Source organism: Ailuropoda melanoleuca, chromosome 2 (genome assembly GCF_002007445.2).
Source record: "Ailuropoda melanoleuca isolate Jingjing chromosome 2, ASM200744v2, whole genome shotgun sequence".
NCBI lineage: Eukaryota > Metazoa > Chordata > Mammalia > Carnivora > Ursidae > Ailuropoda > Ailuropoda melanoleuca.
Genome location: NC_048219.1, coordinates 180,394,851 through 180,417,134, shown reverse-complemented (window position 1 = coordinate 180,417,134; position 22,284 = coordinate 180,394,851). Strand labels below are relative to the sequence as shown.

The window sequence follows — 22,284 nt, the reverse complement described above, 5'->3', positions numbered from 1 at the left end:
TCCCAGACCACAGTGGGGGGGGGGGGATCTGGAATTCTGATTCCAGGCACGCCCTTCTGCTCTGCAAATTTGGGGAGCTGATTGCAAGGCAGTAGGGAGATCCAGACACAGGAAAGCCCAACAGGAAAACTGAATTCCAAAGACGTTCAATGAGAATTCCAACTTTTGGGATTTGGAAACTCCCAGATCCTAAGTTCTAGGAACACCCAGACCCTCAGGATTCAGAGAAGGCAATCTTGGAAATTCTTATTTTCAGGACTTTTGATTCCAGTTCTTTGCGGAAACCTTCCTTTTCCACTTCCTCAGGCCATTTGTATGACTTCAACGTGACTGATTTTGAAACCCAGAAGTAAATTTAAAAATCCTTCTCCACATAGAGCTGTGAAATTCCCAGAAATTTTATGGGGAATTTTTTTTTTAGGTCCCAAATATGAAATTATTTAAATATCTGTAAATCTCATTATTTAACACTCTTTGCAGAGCAATGACTTGGTTGGAGCCTTATCAAAATTGTGACCAATGTTGGGGTGCCTGGCTGGCTCAGTGGGTAGAGCATGTGACTCTTGATCTTGGGGTTGTGTTTGAGCACCAAGCCCTATATTGGGTGTAGAGATTACTTAAAAATAAAACAAATCTTAAAAGAAAAAAAAGAACAGGACCAATGTTTGATCCATTAGAAATGTGAATGCCCCAAAGTCACCCATGCAAGATTCTCTCTCCCCCCATGTTTTTCCACTCCCCCCCCCCCCCCCCCCCCCCCGCCCCGCTACTAGTCATTGTATCTCTACTCCTTAGACTGAGTTTGAGTAGAATCCTAGGGCTGAAGCTTCTTGGAAGATCTGGGGTAGTCTAGGGAGGAGGGATAAATTGTACAATGTCTTCTCCGAAGCTCAGGAAATTCCCAGGCTTAGGCCCTCCCCCAAACCTGGCCAGTGGCCAGGGCTCCCACAGTTCCCGTCCCCATCATAGCTGTCCTCAAGCTTGAGGTCCTGTCCTCCAGCCCTGCTGGCTGCCGGAGGGGATTAGGGGCCCTAGGGAGCCTTCTTGTGGTCTCCCCGGCACTCCCCTCCCCCCTGCCCTCTTAGTGGAGGCGATCTCCATGGCAGATCAGAGCTGGTTACCCCCCTTGTCTGGCCCAGGAAAGGGGTAAAGTAGGGGGAAGGAAACAGTAGGACTGGGGGAAGGGGGTCTGACAGGCAAAAGTCATTGGAGGTCAGTGAACCTCCACAAGTCTGGCTGGATGAAAAGGGTCGGATTTCGCAGCCTGGGGCTCTGGACAGGGGCCAGGGTGGGAGACTAGAAGGAAAGAGACGAACTTACAGAGTTGGGACTCTTGCTTGGGATAGAGGAGCTTATATTGTGTAGTGGGGAGCTGGGTGAGGGGAAGAAGGACAGGGACACATGGAAGGAGCTGGCGGTTTCAAGTGACACTTTGATGGTCTGAGGCATTCCTTCTCTCCTGCACCTGCCCTCCTTTTCCAGCTCCCTGTCTCCAGCCCCTCATCTGGCCCTTTTCTCCAGATGTCCTCTCATGCCCCCTTTCCCTGGCCACCGTGGGCTGCTCCTCCAATCCTTCCCCAGCCCATTCCAATCTTCCAGCCCCCCGCCCCCAACTCCTGCTCTTCCTCGTTCCCTCAAATCAGGGGCTTCTTCAGCCCGCCTCTTCGATAGCGCTTCTCTGGATCCGGATGCCCCAGCCCTCGCTCCATCTGAACCCCCAAGCCCTCCTCCCGGCCCCCGCCTCTCAGTCCCCTTTCCCCAGCGCGCCCGCCTTCCCGAGCCCCGCATCCCGCCGCCGGAGCCCGGCACTAACCCGATTCGGAAGAGCAGCCTCTTGCTGCGCGCCATGAACAGGCAGCGGAGGGTCCGCCGCGCTCGGCAGCTGCGGGGGCTCACGAACAGGACGAGGACAAGGAACAGCAGCCCGCCGCCGGAGACCCACAGCCACCGCGCGGACCAGCCGGGCCAGGCCATGCTGGGGGCAGGCTCCCGCGGCCGACCGGGGGCGGGCGGGGCGGGGCGTTGCTAGGCGACGGCTCGGCCCAGGCCCCTTGGCAGGGAATCTGCGGGGTTGGGGCCCCGCCCCCTGCACTGCCAGCCTGGGGGGCGTGGGGGGGCATTCTGGCCCCGCCCCGCTCCGCGACTCGCGTTCGAACCCGCCTCCCCGCCACCCTCCTCCTGGCGCAAGCCCCGAATGCCAACCGCTGGAGGCGGCCTGGCCCCGCCCCCGCCGGCCGACCCGGAGGCGGGGCCGGTGGGGGCTTCGGATCTGCGCTCATCCCGGTCCAAGATCTCCAGAGGCCGTGGAGGGGCCCGAGGCTCGACGGGTGCCCCCCCCCCCACGACATCTTCCCACTTTCCCCCAACGGGAGACTCTGGGACAGGTCCTGGAATGGTCCTCTTGGCGGGAAACCTTAGACTGAAACTTTTTCAGCTGGAAGGAACCTGGAAGATCACTTGGGTCAACGGCCATTCATTCATTTATTCATTCACTAAATTACCGTTTTGTGCCCTCCTTTGCGCCAAGCACTGTGCTAGTTCTGTGGATGAAAGGGTCAAAGACACACAATCCTCTACATTCCTGCAGCCTGAAATCTAGAATCTGGCAGGGAAACAAACCAAATAAGCCAACAAACATAATTATATACGCATTTATTTATATTTATATACACGCATATATATAAACACACATACATACGTACATACTTGTGCGTGATTACAAAGTGTGCTGTGATAAAGGGAGGGAGCAGAGGGGCAATGATAAGGAGGACAAAGGACCAATTTAGATGGGCCAGGAGCTCCCTAAGCAGGTGACCTGTAAACCATATGCCCTTAAGGATAAGAAGAGACAACAAAGGTCAGAGGGTGTGATTCAACCAGGATTATGCAACAATGGGTGGCAGAGACAGGAGTAGGACCTTGGTATCCTGCCTCCCAAGCCCAGTGGGATTTCCACATCATTCCCCCCCACCCCCTGCTCCCGCCCCCTGCACTGCTGCCTTGCTGATGGGTTCCAGAAATTGTTGAGGTCAGTGGGAGGGAAGTAAATGCAAGGGCAGGCGTGGTGACATTGACAAATTTGGACAAACCTTCTGGCTCCAGCCCTAGCCCTGGCCCAGCACAAGAAGGGAAGGAAATGCTGCCAAGAGTCAAGTTAGCTCTCTCTCCTGCTGGGAGTTGGTTGGGGAGGGAAGCAGGTGAGGCATTGCTCTCGTTTTCTTCCCTGCAGCCTGGGCTCGGGCCTAAGAGGGTGGATAAGCTGACCCCCAAATCACACACTCTCTCCCTCAGATGGACAGCTGGGTCTAAAGGCTGGGTCCCCAGCATGGAGAGCATAGACATATAGGCTCGTTACGCACAATGAGTAGGAGGCCTCATCCTTACCCTTCCAAAAAGCTGAGAGATGGGTTGATTTATCCCTAAACGGAACTGTAATCCCAACACCTAATCCTGGTTTCATTCAGAAACCCCAGACATGGACTTTCTCTTATATGGATACATCTTGAGGGCCAGAGCCTATGGTCTGCTCCCTCCCTGTCTCCTTGCCCACAATTCAGCTTCTTCTTGGGGCCTGGCATACTAAGGGTCTGAATAAACAAGTATCAGATAGAATGGAATTAGGCTCCCACCTGTGATTAGCTTCCCACCTGCGAGTGCTGTGCAGGAGGCGGAGGGGAGACAAGACTGACAGGCTACTTTGCAGAAGGCCCTTCCAGGCCAAGGGACTTTATGTCTCTAAGTCTGTGTCTATACATGCAAAGTGAAGAATTAGGAAGCTTCATCAAAAGTCATTGTGAACACACCTTTCTGCAGGTAAAGCTGTGCCAGGCATTATATTGGGAAATTAAAACAGTCTCTGTCATCTGTTTTTTTTTTGTTTTTGTTTTTGTTTTTTAATTTCTTTATTTGACAGAGATAGAGACAGCCAGCGAGAGAGGGAACACAAGCAGGGGGAGTGGGAGAGGAAGAAGCAGGCTCCTAGCGGAGGAGCCTGATGTGGGGCTCGATCCCATAACACCGGGATCACGCCCCCATAACACCGGGATCACGCCCGCATAACACCGGGATCACGCCCTGAGCCGAAGGCAGACGCTCAACCGCTTTGCCACCCAGGCGCCCCTGTCATCTGAAACAGGAAATGCAGGCTTAGGCATGAGCCTGCTCAGAACACAGAATGATCGAATCCTTAATCTCCAGCCACACACACATTGACAAGATCATAGATAATCATTCAAGATGCATTTTGTGAAATACATGGAGCCAGGATAGGGCTGGGGATAAGGAGTGAGGGCGGGTGTTTTAGGGGCCTCACGTGGGCTCAGGAAGCCCTCCTCTCCCCTCTTGGATTGTTCTGGAAGGCTTCCAACATTTGTCCCAAATCTGCTTTAAAGATTTTATTTTTTAAGTGATCTTTACACCCAAGGGGGAGCTCGAATTTATAACCCCAAGATTAGGAGTCTCATATTCCGTTCACTGAGCTAGACAGGCGCCCCAAAATCTGCTTTAGTGTCATCTCCTCTGCCATGAATATCTCCTGTCCCAGCCAGACTGATGCCTCCGTATTCACCTCCTCCTGCCCTTAAGCCTTACATTTCCTGTTTGTCTTTGCCTGAATCCATCATACTGCTTCATGCCCTCGAGACTTTGCACATGCCGTGCGTTCTGCCTGGAGTGTCAGTCATCCTCTGTTCCCCCAAAGACTCAGATCATATGTGCTGTCTTCAAGAAAGCTCTTCTCGGGACACCTGAGAGGCTCAGTGGGTTAAGCATCTGCCTTTGGCTCAGGTCATGATCCCAGGGTCCTGGGATCAAGTCCCACATCGGGCTCCTTGCTGAGCAGGGAGCCTACTTCTCTTTCTGCCTGCCGCTCTCCCTACTTGTGCTCTCTCTCTCTCTCTGACAAATAAAAAAAATAAATAAATATCTTAAAAAAAGAAAGAAAAGAAAAGAAAAGAAAGCTCTTCTCAAACCCTCCCACCCCAGAAGGGGGTTACGCACGGCACCCCTTGTGCCAGCTCTAGGTCTCGTCCATAATTCTATCTTTCAATACAATGCCTCATGATATATATATGTTTATGTGTCTATCTCAAGAGTCTAGAGTCTAGAAGACTTTATTGTCATCCTGAAGAGGATGATTTAATTGATTCGTTTTTGAATCTCCAGTGTCTGGCATGGTTCCAGACGCATACTAAATACTCACAAATGTTCTTTGAAATTTCCCAATGCCAAGGCCCCTGCTTAATGATGCCAAGCCTATCTCTCTTCCACCTTTTCAGATGCCATTCTTCCCCTTGTCACCACGGACCAGGCACACTGTTCCTCAGATGTACCAAGCTCGTTCACACCTCAGGGCCTTTGCTCATGCTCCCTCTTGGAACGCTCTTTCCTCAGTTCTTTGAGCAGATAGCAGTTTCTCATCCATTGGGTCAGAGCCCAAATGCCAACCCCTCTGTGATGGGAATAGCCCGTATCCTGAGCTGACTGGCGATTGCATGGCTTATCCCAGGAGCCCCCCACAAGGGGGTTGTTGCCTCACAGAAGACACGCGGCCCAGTCTGGAGACATTTCTGATTACCGCAAAAGGGAGGGAGAGGTGTGCTCCTGGCATCCGGTAAGTAGAGGTCAGGGATGCTGCTAGACATCCTACGATGAACAGGACAGCCGCACAACAAAGGATTATCCAGCCCCAAATGTCAATACTACAGAGGTGGAGAAAGCCTCGCTTATGCAAACGTGAAAAGTCACCAGATTGTGCCCTAAAAATGTGTGCACTTACCATATGTAAGTTATACATCAAATTAAAGAAAAAATGTGACCCTCTCTGAGGGTGTCTCTGAGTGGTCAACTCACACCCTGGTGCTCCCCCTGCTTGTGCTCTCTCTGATAAATAAATAAATAAATAAATAAATAAATAAATAAATAAATAAAATTCTTAAAAAAGAAAAAAGAAAGCTCTTCTCAAAGCCACTCCATCACCATCGATTGTATTGCTCTGCCCACTTCCTTCATCACACTTTCACACTATGACTTTATTTTGTGATTCTCATTTGCGCCCCTGCTGGAAAGTAAGCCCCGTGAAGTCAGGGGGAGATCTGTCTGTCTTCACATCACTGTATTCTCAGTGGGGTGCACAATGCCTGGCTCGGAGTAGATGTCAAGTATCTGTTGAATGAATGAGTGAATGATAGAAACAAAGAATGAATGAACGATAATTTGGTTATTGCCACTGAGCCCTGTGGCTCTTGGAAGACTCGTGTTCTGACCAGTGGGTTGAGTCCCTGCAGGATTGACGTGCAGAAGCCATTCCCCACTCAGGAGGGCGGCTAGTGAACAGGGAGTTGGGACAAGCCTGGTGACTGCCCGTGGTTCATTGCATTATGGGAGCTGCAGGAGAGCCAAGTCTGAGGAACCCCTCTTTGCCCATGACCACCTCCCCTGGCAGCTTGGGGTACGCTGCCAAGGCTAAGGTTTGCCTCTGTGACTTTCCTAGGAGAGACCCATTAATCACCTGGGCCAGGTGACTGGCAGCTGTGTCATTCTGGCCTGTGATGGGGGGTTTTAGAGCTCAACTCACAAAGAGTAAGCCTCCCCCCAGGTTCCTGGGGTGGGGTACGGGTTCTTGAATCTGCCCCTTATCCACTTGCCATCTCAGTTTGCCTGTCCCTGGTGTCTGAATCCTGTCCTCCCAATTGGCCTGGGACCTTCCATTAGGATCGAGAGCCTGCCTTCATCTTGCATCATAGGTCGGGCTTGATGCCAGGTGCTTGGCTGGTGGTCAGGAAATCATGGTATTGGTGGTGGTGATGATGATGACAACGAGGACGATGAGCGGTCATGAAGGAGCTGAGGTGGTTGGAGCTGTTTGAATGTTAGAGAGAAGAGACATCTCGTTGGACCGGGGTGGAGGAGTGAGTTCAGTGTAGAAAAGTCAGCCGCACGATGCCGCACGATGAGTGGGGGCTTGGACAATCCGGCCCCCACTCAGCCCAGCCCCCTCTCTGCGGCCCCCATGCCGAGCCCACCTTCCCATTGTGGACCTCCCTCCAAGGCGCTGTGCTGTGCACTCTGGGAGCCTGGTTTGTGTGGAAACAAGATCCCCCCCACGCGCACCCCCAACAGCCTCTGCCTCCTCACAGTCTGCCCTGTCCTGACTGAATACAACCCCTACCTTCCATTTCTTTCCTCCCTCCTGCTGCCCTGCCTTCTGGAGTGGGTGGGGGGGAACTTCAGCCTCCATCATTTGTCATGTACTGTTCCAGGTCAGAATCATGCTCCTCCTGCCTCATGTGAGAGCTTCTCTCCAGCCCTCGTCATCAGCGCAGCCCCTAACCCAGCCTAGACTCTGGAGTAGAACCTGCTTGTGGTCCCCCCGCCCGCCCCCTGCTATCAGGGAATTCCAGCAAGCTTGGATCATCGGAACTTTCAGCTCAGCTCTTCTCAAACTGCAGGGAATCGAAGAACCTACTCGGGGAGGCTGTTAAAATACAGAATACAGGGCCTCTCCCTAAAAGATTCCAACTGGGTAGGTCTGGCGAGGGCCCGGGAATCTGCATTTAGCATGGATAAATCTGAACTCTTGCCTTGGCCTCAGTTCCTGACCTCACTTCCAAGGCCTTCAGTGCAATTGACTAGCCTACTCACGTACTCCCACCCTGGATCCCCCTGGAACTTCTCTACCTCTGAAAACCTCAAGTCCGGTGTCCTTCCCTCCGACCCCTCAGCCCCACTTCCTGTCCTCCTTTATCTCTAGCCCCTCAAACCCGTATGTTTTCTCCCAGCCCTTCAGCTCCTCCTGCCCACAATTCTTCCCTCCCAGTGAGAACCTGGGTTCGGTCCCTTGAACCACTCACCAGCTGGGGAAGCTGTCACCCCGTTGGCCCTCCATCTTTAGCCTACCAATCTTCGGACCAGCCTGGACCAACCTGACAACCCACCTGTTCTGCTCCAACCTCTCGGACAGGGCTGGAGAAAATGGCCATCCCATGGGAAGGAGGGTCTCCACCACTCAGGCCTTCCTGGGACCCCCAACACCAATGCTCGGCAGTGCTTTGACTTTGCCGACAGGCCTGCTCATGACCTCTAGTTGCTATTGGTAACCACAGGCCCACCTCCAATTCCTTGGCTTCCAGCTGATACCCTTTCTAGAGGAAATGATTTCTGTGCCCACCCACCCCCTTACAAATTTTGCTACTTCCATATACATTTTTAGAGGAAATGCTATTAGCCTTGCTCCTACCTTCAAGTGCTGTTCCTCCTGACCACTACTTTTCCTCAACCTCGGCGCAAACGTGAGTATCTCATTGCCTTAAAAAAAAATTCCTTTGACTTTGGGTCTCTTTCTAGATTCTGCCATTTGTCTCAACACAACTGAATTTCCTGAAAGTTTGTCTCCTTGGGTTTGGTAGATTGCATTTCCGTTCTCAGTTCTTTTTTTTTTTTTTCTCTCCCCCAGTTCTTCATTCTTTATCTCTCCCTGTAAACACATCCTTTGTCATATGACTATGCACATTTTAACAAAGGTGACATATATTTCCCCACACCATTGACATTGGGCTTGGTCTTGTGAGTTGTTTCTGCCAGTGGAATGTTAGCAGACAATGATATAAGCAGAGGTCTTAAATATGTGATTGTGGTTGAATCTGGTCTCTATATCTATGCCTTTTGCCACAGGACCATCCCTTGGGCAGTTGGTGGTCTCAGGAGGATGAAAAACACATGGAGCCAACTTGACCCCACTCACAGCTTAGAAGCCAGCCCAGCCGAGCCGAGCCCAGCCTAGATCTGCTGAAACTCAGCCTGCCCACAGAAGCATGAGAGAATAGTGCTTGCTGTATGCATCTCAGTTTGAGATTTGCTTGTTATGCAGCATGATTGAAACACTAGCTGATGGAGAAAATGGGAAGCGGAAAGATTAGTTATTAATGGAGCTGGAAACCTGATGCTTGGATAACCGATTAGCTATTTGGAAAAGAGCAATTTAGATCCGTACCTGGCAGAGTGCACCAAAATAAATTCTAAGTGAATGAAAGTGTCAAGGATGTAAAATTAAACCATATAAAATTAGAGGAAATTTAAATACATGTTCAACCTCTGGACAGTGGAAGACTTTCTGGGCTAAAAGCAATAGAAGTGGTTTTCTAATTTTTTTAGTAGGCGTGTATTACTCTTAAACTCAGACAAAAAGCAATGGAAGATCTAACAAGGGAAACAATTACCCTTCTCACTACTTAAAAAAAATGTAAACCTTTCAAATATTAGAAGAAAAACCACATGCACACAAGCAATAGAAAAAGCCAAAAACAAAAAACATGGAAAATATTTGCCTCATATTTGTCACAGTTAATCTACTTATTAAATAATAAAGACCTTTATGATATAAAGACCTTAAAAAATAAGAAAACACAAAGAGCCCAATTAACAAAGGGATAAATGGATATATGAAAAAATGTTGAACTATTAATATTTAAGAGTTTAATTAAATTTCTTAAATTAAAAACATCTTGGGGCACCTGGGTGGCTCAGTCAGTTAAGTGTCTGCCTTCCGCTCACGTCATGATCCCAAGGTCCTAGGATTGAGCCTCCCTGCTCCTTGGGGAGCCTGCTTCTCCCTCTGCCCCTGCCCCCTGCTTGTGCTCTCTCTCTGCGTGAAATAGATAAATAGAATCTTTAAAAAATAGAGAAGATTAAAACCAATAAATCTGGGGCATGGGACTTTTGATTTTGGCTCAGGTCATGATCTAAGGGGCGTGAGATCAAGTCCCTCCTCAGGCTTATGCTGGGTGTGGAGCCTGTTTGGGATTCTCTCTCCCCCTCTTTCTCTGTTCCCCCTTTAAAAACACAAAACAAAACCAAACAAAACAAACTAATAAAATCTGAACTTTGGAAAGACTAGGGGAAGATGGGTATTCATACACTGCTTGTGGTGATATCAATTTTTGTATAATTTTCTACATGCCCAGCATGGAGTCCAACATGGGGCTTGAACTCACAACCCTGAGATCAAGATCTGAGCTGAGATCAAGAGTTGGATGCTTAACCCACTGAGCCACTAGGCAACCCCATAGATTTAAAAAAAAAATACAGGTGTGGGGGTGCCTGGTTGGCTCAGTCACAGGGCTCTCTGGATCTCAGGGTCCAGTTCAAGCCCCACATTGGGTGCGAAGCCTACTTAAAAAAACAAAACAAACACACACACACACACACACACACACACACACAACAATGCAGGTGTGGCAGATCCTGCCAGTTGACTAATACCCATTCTCCACTCCCCCTTTTTCCCTTGTTAACCCCTATTGTGCCCGCTCTCCTATGAACTCCTGTAGCTTCCAAGTGAGCCCTTCCCCAGCCCTGGGGGTGGATCTTGACTGGTCCAGGCCAATTGGTGTATTCTTTGCCCTGCCGTGTTTAATTGGTTACACCCAGGAATGTGATGCAATTCCTGCCGTTAGACGATAACAACAAATATTTATATAGCACAAATCATATGCCAGGCACTGTTCTAAGTGCTTTACGCAGAAAAACTCTCAGTTCCCAGAACAGCCCTATAAGTCAAATAGTTATAACTCTCATTGCACAGAGAAGAACACTGAGGCACTGAGAGATCAAGTCAATTGGTCCACGATGCATAGCTGCGAGATGGGGTGGGAAATAGGCTGCAGGCCTTCTAGGAAGGTTTTCCTAGTTGTTGAAGAGGAATACAATAGGCCTGTGCTCTTTTCTTGCTCCAGGATGCTGTCATCTGCCTGTGATGCCTGGAACTGCAGCAGCCATTTTAGGATTAGGAGGAAGCTGCCTAAGAGGATATACTGTAACATGTTGGAGATGGCAGAGCGAAAGGGAGGAAGGAGCCAATGTCCTTGAAGACATAACCAAGTCCCTGAATTAGCCAGTCTGGATTACCTTGCCCCTGGACTTCTCATCATGTGAAATAAAAATAGTCCTTATTGTTTAAGCCACATTTAATTGTATTGTTTTGTTTTGTTTTGATACTTGCCACCAAAAACATTCAAACTAATACTGTGGGTAAATTGTCCATTTTAATATAAAGTGGGGGGAAATCAGGATACAAACATGTATACATTTTGTATCATTGATAAGGTTGCTGTAAACAAAAATGAGTAGAAGAAATCTAAGATGCTACCAGGGATGACTGTTGATTGAGAACTTACGGGTTACCACTTACTGTCTTTTTCTTATATTTTAAAAATATTTTCTGTCCTACTATGATGAGAATGTATTACTATTTTTTTTAAAGATTTTATTTATTTATTTGACAGAGAGACAGCCAGCGAGAGAGGGAACACAAGCAGGGGGAGTGGGAGAGGAAGAAGCAGTCTCCCAGCGGAGGAGCCTGACGTGGGGCTTGATCCCAGAACGCTGGGATCATGCCCTGAGCCGAAGGCAGACGCTTAACGACTGTGCCACCCAGGCACCCCTGTATTACTATTTTAATAAAAAAATTATTTTAGGGGGCATCTGGCTGGCTCAGTTGGTAGAGCGTGTGACTCTTGATCTCAGGGTCATGAGTTCGAGCCCCACGTTGGGAGTAGAGTTTACTTAAAAAAAAAATCTATCTGGGGCGCCTGGGTGGCACAGCGGTTAAGCGTCTGCCTTCGGCTCAGGGCATGATCCTGGCGTTCTGGGATCGAGCCCCACATCAGGCTCTTCCGCTATGAGCCTGCTTCTTCCTCTCCCACTCCCCCTGCTTGTGTTCCCTCTCTCGCTGGCTGTCTCTATCTCTGTCAAATAAATAAATAAAATCTTTAAAAAAAATCTATCTATCTATAATTTTATTAAAACAAAGAAAGCAGTCCTCCTTCCTGCCTTTACTTTTTCACTTCGCATGGATTCTTAGGCCGCTCAGCCAAGTTTCCATCCCCACCATTCCATCCTAATTTGGCTCTGACTCCTGGAACATCAAACCCCTGGGGACATGTGGCCAGCTCAGTCAGTAGAGCACGCGACTCTTGATCTTGGGGTTGTATGTTTGAGCCCCACGTTGGGCATAGAGATTACTTAAAAATAAAAAAAAAATCTTAAAACATATCAACAAACAAACAAAACCCTTTGTCACTGTTCAGTCCTGGTCACCTAACCTCTGGGCAGAGCCTTCTTTTTGCCTCACCTTCCCTGTCAGTCTCTGACTGTCCTCCCACAAGCATCCCCTTCTGCTGCTGTTGCTCCTATTCCCCAGAGCTCCTGACTTGGCCCTTTTACCTCCATTCACTGCTTCCCCTGCCTCCGCTTGACATAGAACGCATCGCTCCCGGAGAGGAATGTCTACCCCGGTTTCTCTCTTGAGTTCCAAATGGAAATGTCCATCCTCTTTCTGGTCATTTCTGGGTGTGACAGGGCAGGTGTAGGGGATCCTCGGTCTCTTTCTTGGCAGAAGGGGCCGAGGATCTGCACAGAGCTATTCTGACAACTAACCTTGATTACCAGAGGAAAGCACACAGTGTGGGGTTCATTGCAGATACCCATTCAGTGATGTTATTGAATCTTGTATCCTTCTTGCAACATCGATGTCTGGTCCTTGTGGGCCCACCAATGCACATTTTAGGAATGGGTGCCGAGGGTGTGATCCTTCCCCTCCATTTCCCACTGCCGTCACCCAAATTTGGGCTGAATCCTAACACCCGGCCCACCGCAGACCCCTCTGGCCCCCATCCAGCTTACAAAGGCTATCAGACAAAGCCTTTGGAAGCCCAACTCTCGATCAGGTCTGCTCCCTCCCTGCTCACAGCCAGTGTCTACACCATTACATTCCATTGCTTGGCTTAGCAATATGGCTTCAACCCAGTTTTCCAGCATTTTATGCTCCCTTCCAAGTGCCCCCCCAACCCCTTCAGTAGGTCTGCCCTGGTCACTGTCCTGGGTTTTTTGTCCCCTACATCTGCCACAACACACCTGGAGAAATCCCCCAGGCATTCTTCTCTGGCTGCCTTCTGCTCCCGCAAGGCCAAGGTGATCTTATACGCTCCCAAAGTAGCTATAACTAATTAAGGCTGATTCCCAGTCTGGGGAGTTCTGCAGGCCCTCCCAGGGGGAGGAAGGGAAGAGGGTGAGGTCAGTCCCCAGGGAGACTGATACGTCCTACCTTGGAGCACAGCTCCTTTAAAGCCAAAAGTAAATTAAATTTTCCCTCCGAAGTCCCTTCTGATCACCACAGCTTATGCCTGGTCACTACTCTGTCTCCAGCCTCTGGAAAAACACCTGCCACATAGTTGTAAACAATGAAATGAATGGTTTGAAAAGTAACCCTCACAATTTTCTACCTTGAACTGTGTGGAGTCCAACGGGGGACCACTGTACCTTGTTCCCAGGACTGCGGCCTCCCTAGTCTCCCCCTCACCCCCAGAGCCTCCTAGCGCCCTGGACCCAGGGCAGAGCAGCAAGTGTTTGCTCAGTTGCCGGGGAAGGAAGAACAGACCCAGCGTAGATGGTCGCCTACTGTGCACTAGGCATGAGCCACACCCTTGTGCGTGTCCTTTCGCTGTCCTAGCCACTGTGTAAGGTAGGTGATGGTGTCCTCGTGTTACAGGTGAACAGACCGAGGCTTGGGCAGGCTAAAGGAGGCACCCCATCACAGAGCTAGTAAGTGACAGAGCCAGAATTCGGTCCTAGTTTTATCTGACCCCAAAGTCCAGGCTCGTCCCACTGACGCTGTGTTGCCAGCTGGGGGAGAAAACGGGTGGGGCGGAGTCGGCCAGGAAATGGGGGACCCACTCAAACTGAGGACTTGGGGAGAGCACGATGAGCTGACTACAAGGCGATGGGCAGGGTGCGGGAAGCCCAAGGGATAGTGCCATTCCCCAGGGCTCTGACGGTGGGGCCCTGGCACCACCTCTAGGCCTGCCAGGGGAGGGCACGGAGCAGGTGTAGAACTTGGAGGGACAGAGATGTGTGGACAGGGCCACCTGACCTTTGGTTGAGGGATGAGCCGGTCCGTGGTGACCCTTCGGGAAGGAGAAGGAGAACAAATACCGTGACTTCACGTGCTCCTTGACTCCCCTCTCTCCATTGACCAAACCCAACTGAAGCTGGAAGACAAAGGGCCTACTGATGTGTCCCCCCAGGCCAGCTCCGAGCACAGTGGAGAAGGGCACAGATAGCCATGGGGCGGGGGGGGGGGGCACAAAGGAAAGAAAACCAGCCAAGTGAGGCCAAAGGGGATATGTGGGGTTGGGTGGCTGTGGGGGGAGGCGCACTGATTCTTCAGAGGGGGACCACCCCTTTCCGCCCGATGCCCGAGACAGCTCCTAACTGTGGGCCCTGCTCTCACACTCACACCCAGCCCATTCCCCGCTCAGAGCCAGGGGATCTTAAAATGAAAACCAAATCCTGTCTCTCCTCTGCTCGAGGAGATTCAGTGGTTTCCCTCTGAGGTAAAATTCAAAAGCTTAAACCAGGCCCAACAGGCCCTGCGCATCTGGCCGCTGCCCAGCTCCCCAGCCTCCTCTCAGGCCGCGCCCCGTGCTCCCCTCGCCTCAGAGCTCCCCTCGCACCCCAGACGTCCTCTGCCTCCACACAGCTCATTCCTGCAGTGGGGAATGATCACAGTATGTCCGCCGCTGCCACACACTCACATACACAACCACGCACCACGCATCACACGTGACACACACACACAACACACCACACATCACATGTGATACACACACATACCACACCCCACACCCCACTCATCACATATGACACACACACACACCACACGATACACACACCACATACGATACACACATACATACACACCACACACACCACATATGATACACACACCACACATCACATGTGATACACACGCACACACACAACCACACACCACGTATCACATGTGACACACAACACACCCCACACATCACATATGACACACACACACCACACGATACACACACCACATACGATACACACATACATACACATCACACACACCACATATGATACACACCACACATCACATGTGATACACACGCACATACACAACCACACACCACGTATCACGTGACACACAACACACACCAACATCACATGTGATACACACACCACACACATCACATGTGATACACACACATATACAACCACATGATACACACACACCACACACATCACATATGATAAACAGACACACATACCACACACCATTCACACACACATAGCACACACCATACACATCCACACACACACCCACATGCACACACCATACACACACACACCATGCACCATACACATATACACACACCACACACCCCACACACATACACACACACACCCCCAACCATACACATACACACTCCCACACACCATACACATATATACACCCCACACACCCCACACACACCATACACATACACCCCACACACATACACACACACACCCCCAACCATACACATACACACACACCCCACACATACACATACACCCCACACATATCTACATCCACACGTGTGCGCACACACACACACAGCTCATCTGACGTGGGCTACTCTTCAATGCCACCCTCTCGGGGCCGCCGCCTTGGTCTCTCCAATCTCAGTGAGGTCCATGTACTGCTCTCTTAGGGCCCTGAGTCCGTTTTCCTTCAGAGCAGGTATTACTGTCTGTACTGATGTATTGACCTGTGACGTTAGCTGCTCATGTCTGTCTTCCCCACTGGACTGCAAGCTCCAAGAGGGCAGGAGCTGGATTTATGGTGTTCCCTCCTGTCTGCCTGCTTCTTGTGCAGGGCTCAGGACACAGTTCGCCCCACAGCAGCACTTGCTGAGTTGGTACAAAATTGCTGGGTGTGAGGCCTAGCTCCCTAGCTCCTAGCCCTGAGCCCCGTATGGCATTCTACTTCTCTGAACTCAGTGCCTTTTCTAATTAACTCCTTATTACGGAGAATTTAGAACAGCTAAACGAAAGAGAAAACAGTATAAGGAGCTCTCCTATTCCCATGTCCTAGCGTCAACACGGGTCAACTTGTTTATCTGTAGGTATGGGAAATTAAGGTGATTTTCAAACTTTTTTGACCATGACTCACAATAAGGACATTTTACATCAGGACTTGTACACAGGGGAGCCTGGTTGGCTCAGTTGGTTAAGTGTCGGACCCTTGATTTTGGCTCAGGTCATGTCCTCGCGGTTGTGGGTTGGAGCCCTGTGCCAGGCTCCACGCTCAGCAGGGAGTCTGCTTGGGATTCTCTCCTTCTCCATTTGCCCCTCCTTCTGCTCATGTGTGGTCTCTCTCACTCTCTAAAATAAATAAACCTAAAAAAAGGACTCATACGCAATAGATATATAAATAAAACTAAAGCAAAGTTACATGTAACAACAATAATGCTTATATTCTCATTTTTTCCTGGTCTATTTTTTAAATGTTGGTATGACTCACTTAACTGAAGTCACTAATGGGTCATGATGAGCAATAAAAAAACTGCACTGGACTATCTTCCACCTATGTAGGCAATTGCTAGGGTTCTTTTTCTCGCCGAGAGATGATAGCCAGATCCTGCCCCCTAGTGGTCGTGTTTGGGAACTAAGCGTGTCTTCCCAGAGGTCAATTTTTGATCCGGGAATAAGTTTATTTTGGTAAAAAATGCTGAGTCCGGGTCCTAGGCCAGGCATCTGGGGAGAAGGGAGGGTCCGAGGTGAATTACAGCACTGACCTTGACCCCCAGATTCTTCCCCCAGTGATGACCAGCATTAACTGCTGTCCAATATGGTAGCCACCAGCCAGCCCCATGCGGATAGCGAATACTTGAACTGTAGCTAGTGCAACTGAGAAATTGAATTTTAATTTTTATCTTATTTCAATTCATTTAAAGTTAAATATAAAAATCAACACTGATTTCAGTTATTCAAATATGTTTGGAACAACCTGGGTATGTGAATCTACCTTTTCAACTGTACATTTTTAAAATAAAATCTAGATAAACAGTATTTCTGATGAAAATTTAACATCCAAATTGAGATGTGCTGTAAGTGTAAACTACGCACCAGATTTCAAAGTCCTAGCATGAAAAAAAATCCTGTCAAGAATTTTTTTATACTTGGTTAAACGTTGAAATGATGCTTTTAGACAAATGTTGGGTTAAATAAATAAATTATTAAAATTCATTGCACCTGTTTATTTTTACCTTTTATTTATTTTATTATTTTTTAAACATTTTATTTATTAATTTATTTGAGAGAGAGAGAGAGCGGGAGAGAGAGGACACGAGTGGGGTGAGGGGCAGAGGGAGAAGCAGACTCCCCGCTGCTAAGCAGGAAGCCTGATGCAGCCCTTGATTCCGGGATTCCAGGATCATGACCTGAGCTGAAGGCAGAGGCTTACCGACTGAGCCGCCCAGACGCCCCTATTTTTACTTTTTAAATGGGCTTGCTGGAAAATTTTAAATACTTATGCTACTTAAATCATATTTCTATTGGACAACACTTGCAAGGTCCAATAGATGTCCCTCCTTTCAGCCCCTCCTGTGCATCTTGTACCCTTGATGGAGATGAGGGAAGATGCTAGAATCCTCAATCAGACTGGGTGTGGATGGGGACAGGGATTAGGAGTTAAGCGTTGGTCAAATTAAGCTTGAGAAGCTCAGGACCTCACCTGGAAGAGAGTGGGACACCGGGCAGCAGCGTCACCTGGAGCTCATTAGAAGTGCGGATTCTCAGGTCCCTCCCCGAGAAGCAGAATCTACCTTCAGACAAGATCCCCACATCATTGGTTTGCACACTGACGTGTGAGAGAGCTCAGCGGAGATCCAGGTGGCGGTTCTCCGACAGCTTTTGTTTGCTCAGTGACGTGGGAAGCAAGGCCAAGACTGAGAGTGAGGCTGTGGAGAAGGAGCTGGAGCTTTGAAGAGATTGACGGAAGTGTGAAGTCATTATCTAGGGCAGGAAGGTCAAGCTGAAAGCCGAGAAAAACCTAAGTCTTGATGAACTCAGTGAGATCTGTCAGCACCTTGCCTGTGTTCCTTCTCCCTTTCAGCTGTGTGCGGGCAGCATGCTGAGCTCCACCAGGCAGGGGGGCAAGGGGGTGCAGGGATTCCCCCCGGGGGAGCGGGGGGCATCGACGCAGAAGCTGTCAGTCCTGGTGTGGTCACAGAGTTGTTGCAGCTGGGCTTGTTGAGCTGGGGAGACAGATGGTGCTCAAAGCGTGGGCGCTTGACATGGACCTTATGGAGGGGCGCAGTTACTGGCATTGAGAGGTCCTAGGGCAGCTATTATCTTGGGCTGGGAATAACAGAAGAGGAAATGGCTGTTGGCTTTGCGGAGCGTGGAGCTGTTTAGACCAACGCAGGTAAAATAAGAGGAAGGCCTTCCTGCGTAGGAGAGGTTTGCAGAAGCTGGGAATCCCCCCGCAGGTCAGGGTGACCGAGGAGGCCAAGGTCCACGGGCGGCAGTGGGCAGGGCGAGAGGCCCCCTTAGCTACCACAGCTTTATCTATTCTGGTTCTGTTTCATCTGCCAATGCAATCACGCTGCTGGCCAAACAAGTGTGCGCTCATCACTGAGTCACTGGGTTTCTCTCTCGTCGCCAACCATAACAACTGACAATTTTTGCTAGGCCCCAAGCACTTGAAAGCTGCTATTTGTAAACCTTACACCCTGTATTATTACCTCCCTTTTTACAGAGAAGGATACAAGGCTCCGAGAAGTTAAGTAATATGCTCAATGTCACACAGCCACTAACGCCATTTGAACAGAGCCCGGGTCTGTCTAGTGCCAAAGCTGGCTGAGAATTGGATTCACCAGGGGGCATTTCTTTCAGCATCCCCTGAAGATTCTTTTTTTTTTTTTTTAAAAGACTTTATTTATTTATTTGAGAGGGAGAGAGTGAGCAAGTGAGAAAGAGAGCAGGAGCAGAGGGAGAGGCAGAAGCAGACTCCCCGCGGAGCAGGGAGCCCAATGTGGAGCTCGATCCGGGACACAGATCACGACCTGAGCCTAAGGCAGATGCTTAACCGACTGAGCCACCCAGGTGCCCCATCCCCTGAAGATTCTGATTCACATTTCTGACTCTAGAAATCGACACATTTTTCACAAGCCCTTCGGGTGATTCTAATGGTCAGGGATGACTGGAAAGCACTGCCCCGTACCCTGGCCGTGGCACGGTGGCTGCCACGCCTCTCTCACAAAGTGACACATCCAGGGAAGGGCGAGCTCTCTCACCTAACCTGTTTCCAGTTCTGCTTCGCTGGCAAGATCACTAACAACAGCCCCACGTGCGTGCCTTTTTCAGTGCTTTTCACGTAGCTGACTTCATCTGAGGCTTCCAAAGTGTAGGAGGAAGGAAAGAACAGTACGATTAGACTCATTTATAAGTAAAGACATGGGCCCCAGGCCTCACAGCCGTTCAGGCGCAAAGCTAGGACAAAACTCTTGTTCCTGCGGCATTCGAATCCACTATTCTTTCTACTCCCAATTTCTTTATGAAAGTGCTGACTACTGTTTATAGATAACCAGACCAATTTTCAGGGGAAAGAGCTCTAATGCCCTCCCCCACCCCAACTGGGCACATCTAGAGTCCCTTTAATTCAACAGATGATGCGACAGAGCTGAGGCTAGGGATGAATGAGACTTTGTCCTTGCCCACCAGTGGCGAGAAAGAAGCATATTGACCCCCATATTTACCTCTGAAAAACAAAAGGGAGCTTTTTGGAGAAAGTGAGTGATAAATGAAAAGACCTTTCTTGGGTGGAGTCATGTATAAACTCTAAGTGATCAGGCACGTGGCAGGAGGGATCTGTAGGGCAGATTATCAGAGCCCTGGGGCTGGCTTCAGAAAAAGCTGAGTGTTCCCGGCCCACTCCCTTCTGGTTCCACCTGGGCTCCAGGGAAACCACTCCGGGGGCCCACACCTGCCAACCTCCCCTCTCCAATCACTAAGCTTTCGCTCCCCTATCCCTAAAACAAACATCAGCCTGATTCCTTTCATTCCTTCTACTCTGCGTCCTGCTGCCTCTGATTTGACTGAACTTGATTTGACTTTTCTCCCAGGGCAGGGTTGCCAGAAGAATACAAGACGCCCAGTTAAATTTGAACTTCAGAGAAGCAATGCACACTTTTTAGTGTAAGTGTTCCCAAATATAACTTGGGGCAATGACACATAATTATGCAAAAAATTATTTGTTGTTGGTCTGAAGTTCAAATATAAGTGGTGCTCCTGCATCTTTATTTGCTGAAGCTTGGCAATTCTACTCTGAGGTCACCACCAAGCCTCCCACGCCCTTCCTGACTTCCCTCTAGATGGCTGTTGACAGTCCCATGCCTCCCGTTGCCCTGGAGGTGAAATCTCAATTCTGACCCCCTGTCTTCTTGCTCAGCCCCATTTTTTTTTTTTTAAGTAGGCTCCACACCCAGCATGGAGCCCAACATGGGGCTTGAACTCACGACCCCGAGATCAAGACCTGAGCTGAGAACAAGAGTCCAATGCTTAGCCGACTGGGCCGTTCAGGCGCCCCCCTAGCCCAATTTCTTAGCACTCCCACCCCACTCCACCTGTTCAATCCTAGATTGCCTAAACCACTGCTTAATGTGCTGCTCCCAGGGGCGCCTGAGTGGCTCGGTCGTTAAGCGTCTGCCTTCGGCTCAGGGCGTGATCCTGGAGTTCTGGGATCGAGCCCCACATCAGGCTCTCCCGCTGGGAGCCTGCTTCTTTCTCTCCCACTCCCCCTGCTTGTGTTCCCTCTCTCACTGGGGGTCTCCCTCTGTTAAATAAATAAATAAAATCTTTAAAAAAAAAAGTGCTGCTCCCAAGTGAACACCTCTTCATCCCAACACCTGCCAAACTGTCAAAATTAAAATGATGTGGTCTTTTACCATCTCCCCTAGACTGTTTCTCGAGGACAGGGGCTGGCCTGCGTCCTTCAGGTTTGTCATCTCCAGAACCAGAAATTCCTGTCTTCTTGACAGACAGCAGGGGCTTGGTTAGTAATCTGCTAAGAGTATTATAAATAAGGTCTTTATTCCTTTTATCCAGGGATAAAAGGGGGTCAAGAGAAGGAGACATCATTTACTGAATGCCCACGGTGTGCCCTGGGCCAGGTGCTTCGTTTCGGATTCTTTTAGGATTATAATCTTGAGTCCATGATCAGAAAATGGGCTCAGGAGAAAGCATGCAGCGAGGCTCGTGTGGAGCTTGTCACTGTGTGTCTCCACATTCCACTTTCCCATGAGGCGGATGTGATTGCTGGCTGGAAAACAAATCTCCTTGGAGACTGTTCTGACAGTTCCAGAGAGAGGAGGGTGCTTTCTGGAGAAGAGGCCCAAGCATAGAGGACATGAAGAGGTGTCCGGAGATCTGGCCAGAATCTTTGGGGCTTTACATTTCATGCAGGACTCTATTCTGCTATCAGGGCACTTGCTCCTGTGAGCTCTTGCTGGTAAGCTCACACTTTGGGAGGGGACTTCCTAAAAGGAGGTCCGTGGATCCTAAGAACTGAATGCATCTTCAGAGCTGGGGTGGCTGGGGGAGGGGAGGGTTAGCCTGCCAAAATGTCCACCAGTCCCCCTAAGTAACTCCTACTTAAGTTATATCTATATGAATAAACATACAAACTGGGGGGGGGGGAGGCAATTAAAAAAAATCTCGATTTTAATTAGTTTGAAATATACAATCTGAGTGGTAATTTTGCTCACTATGCTTATTAGCAGGCACACTGCTTTCACTTACGACCTTCCAGGTAAGTCCATGGGCCCCTCCTTCCTAAGTCTTGCTCTGTGACAAAGCTAGACTAGCCAGTGGAGAGAATCATGTAAAAAAAAGTGTTTGGTGATGGGTCTGGAATCGGGAGGGGTTCAGGTTGTCCTGGTGGTCTGCCTGCACTTTTTTCTAGCTGTATTTTGTCAAGTCTACAGGCCCGCCTGCTGCCATTCAAGAAGTTAGCGCCCTAGAGGCTGTGAAAAGACATCCAGTAGTAGTGTGGATTTGTAGCTCTTAGCGCCAGATAAGCACCTGAAATAAAGCTGTTCCTCAACTGGCAGCTTTGGCGTAATGGAAAAAACATGGACTTTGCAACTATACAAACTCGGGCAATGTTTCAAAAATTCCCAGAACCCATTTCCTGGTCTGTAAAATGGCACTAGGAGGGTAGGTATCCTTGCATTAGTGGCTGGGAGGGCTGAGATGACGGGCCCACAAATACTAGTAACCTACATCCCAGGTCAGGATTTCTGAGTCTAGAACACCTGCTTTCCTGGTTGAAGTAACTTCAAGCAGGAAATGTCCTAGTCCCCAGGGACAGAGAGATTCCAAGGGCCGTCTTTACGTTTGGACATCTGAAGTTTTAAACCTGTGAAGTGCGTT

General features: G+C 49.5%; 1 protein-coding gene across 2 annotated transcripts in view; it reads right to left on the bottom strand.

Moving 5' to 3' along the window:
• Nucleotides 1-22,284, bottom strand: part of PNKD (PNKD metallo-beta-lactamase domain containing) — a 58,804-nt gene that overhangs the window by 16,283 nt on the left and 20,237 nt on the right. The window contains exon 1 of one of the 2 annotated variants that reach the window (XM_034655161.1): nt 1,814-2,129. The exons of the other annotated variant lie outside the window; for it this stretch is intronic. Within the exon in view, the coding sequence (XP_034511052.1) occupies nt 1,814-1,974 (161 nt within the window). The 5' untranslated portion in view covers nt 1,975-2,129. Of the gene's footprint in view, nt 1-1,813; nt 2,130-22,284 lie in introns of those variants that run through there. 2 annotated transcript variants of the gene reach the window in all.